Source organism: Propithecus coquereli, unplaced genomic scaffold (assembly GCF_000956105.1).
Source record: "Propithecus coquereli isolate 6110/MARCELLA unplaced genomic scaffold, Pcoq_1.0 Scaffold127, whole genome shotgun sequence".
Classification (NCBI taxonomy): Eukaryota; Metazoa; Chordata; class Mammalia; order Primates; family Indriidae; genus Propithecus; species Propithecus coquereli.
In genome coordinates this window covers 6,037,282-6,039,057 of record NW_012136858.1, presented here as the reverse complement: position 1 = coordinate 6,039,057, position 1,776 = coordinate 6,037,282, and the positions used below count along the sequence as shown (strand labels likewise).

The 1,776-nt window shown below is 34.2% G+C and overlaps 1 protein-coding gene across 1 annotated transcript in view; it reads right to left on the bottom strand.

Annotated features, from left to right (window-relative positions):
• The window catches only part of PM20D2 (peptidase M20 domain containing 2), a 22,407-nt gene that overhangs the window by 13,054 nt on the left and 7,577 nt on the right, over positions 1-1,776 (bottom strand). The window contains exon 4 of the mRNA XM_012638175.1: positions 1,233-1,387. Within this exon, the coding sequence (XP_012493629.1) occupies positions 1,233-1,387 (155 nt within the window). The remainder of the gene's footprint in view (positions 1-1,232; positions 1,388-1,776) is intronic.

The following is a 1,776-nucleotide window of genomic DNA, read 5'->3' as shown; positions in this document are numbered from 1 at the left end:
AAATACAGGAATAAATGCTTAGTTCTTACTGCCCTATGCTATGGATGCTTTATAGTTCTCATTAACTAAAGCTATACCTATCTTCTCTAAGGGCATATGAGGATATGTCCTTGCTCCTAAATTTGTCCATATTTTTATCTGTTCACTACGACACAACATGAGTTTTTAAACTCTTATCTTTGCTGACTATATTTCCTGTCTAAGAACTCTCCCTCTGTCCTTCACAAACCTATCTGAAAGTATGATCATCCTTCAAAGCTCATCCTTCAAAGCTCAATTCGGGTCTACAGTCTTCCACAAAACCCTCCTTACAGCCCCAGCCCATCTCTTTCCTGCCTCTAATCCTCCTGACACTTTCCACACTATTCTTAGGACACTTAACACACACTGTCTGAGCATTGCTGCTACTGTGAGACACTGCTACTATGGGAATAAATCATACATCTCTAGACTAATAAGGACAGAAAAAAATAAGGTAATATATACGAAGGCTAGGCTCTAAACTCTTCACAAACTATCTCATTTAATTATCATAAGAACCCTAAAATAGATTATGTTATTATCCCCATTTTTCAAGTGAGAAAATGGTGGCCCAGAGATATTAAATAATATTTCTAAAGGTTACAGAGTTACCTAAGCTGAGGCACAGGTCAAGATCTTGTCTCTCCAACTAGACTATGGGCTCCCTGCAGGGCAGGATTTGTATTACTTTACACCATACACGACTGGTACTTAAATGTTTCTGACATTAGGGTCAAATCAACAGAACCTCTCAGCTAACGTATGTTGTGTTTTTAACTTCCATTCCAGCAAGCCGTAAGTATTTATGTCACCACTCTGCACACCTATAACTTAACCAAAAATAGCTTTTGCTGATTTTGCCATAAAGCTCCCTTTACAGGACAAAATATAGAACAATTCTAAAAGTGTAACTGCCAATAAGGAAGAATATAACTTGTAAAAAGGCAGGGATTCTAGCTCAGCAGTATAAGAATTATTCTAACTGTTATAAAAGTAAGATGATCTGTAGCCTTCCCTACTGCAGGCATTCAGTAAAAAACATAAAAATGAAAGACTTTCACATTAACTATTCAGCCAATTCATTCTACATATTCAAGATATCACCAAATGAAAAAGAGGCAAGTTAGGCTTCAATCTAACTTAATATGAACAGCTCCAGCCCATATATAAACCTCTAATTGTAACTTAAATTAACTCTTAAAAATTCTTACTGTGCACCCTGTAGCCAAAGCTGCAGCTCTGAAGCAATCTTCTGCCTTTTTGGTCAAAACTTGAAGTTCTTTCATTGAGGGTGCACGGATGTAATAGAGTAATTCAGAATAAGAGGGAATGATATTGGGTTTTACACCACCATTTTTTATTATACCTATAAAAAAAACAAATTACTGGAATTAAGCTGGGTGACCATTTCTTTAAGCTTAAACATACTCATTAAGTTTTTTAGCCAATATGTACATAAAGAAAAATAATTTAAACTTACTAGCTTTACCAATATACCAATCAAAGATTTTGATATGTTGTACAACATAAGTTTCTATACATAGTGTGATATTTTCTGCCTAACAGGAAAATAATAAGATAATTACATGTACTTTATTCAAAGGAATTTATATAATGTTAAGAAATTATGACCCAGATTATAAAGAAACTGCTAGAAATTATATAACTACAAACAATAAACTTAGCAATATCTTAAGCTTTCTGGAGAAGAGTCTTGTTTCAGTAGGCTTTACTATAGTTGCACATTTTGATAAA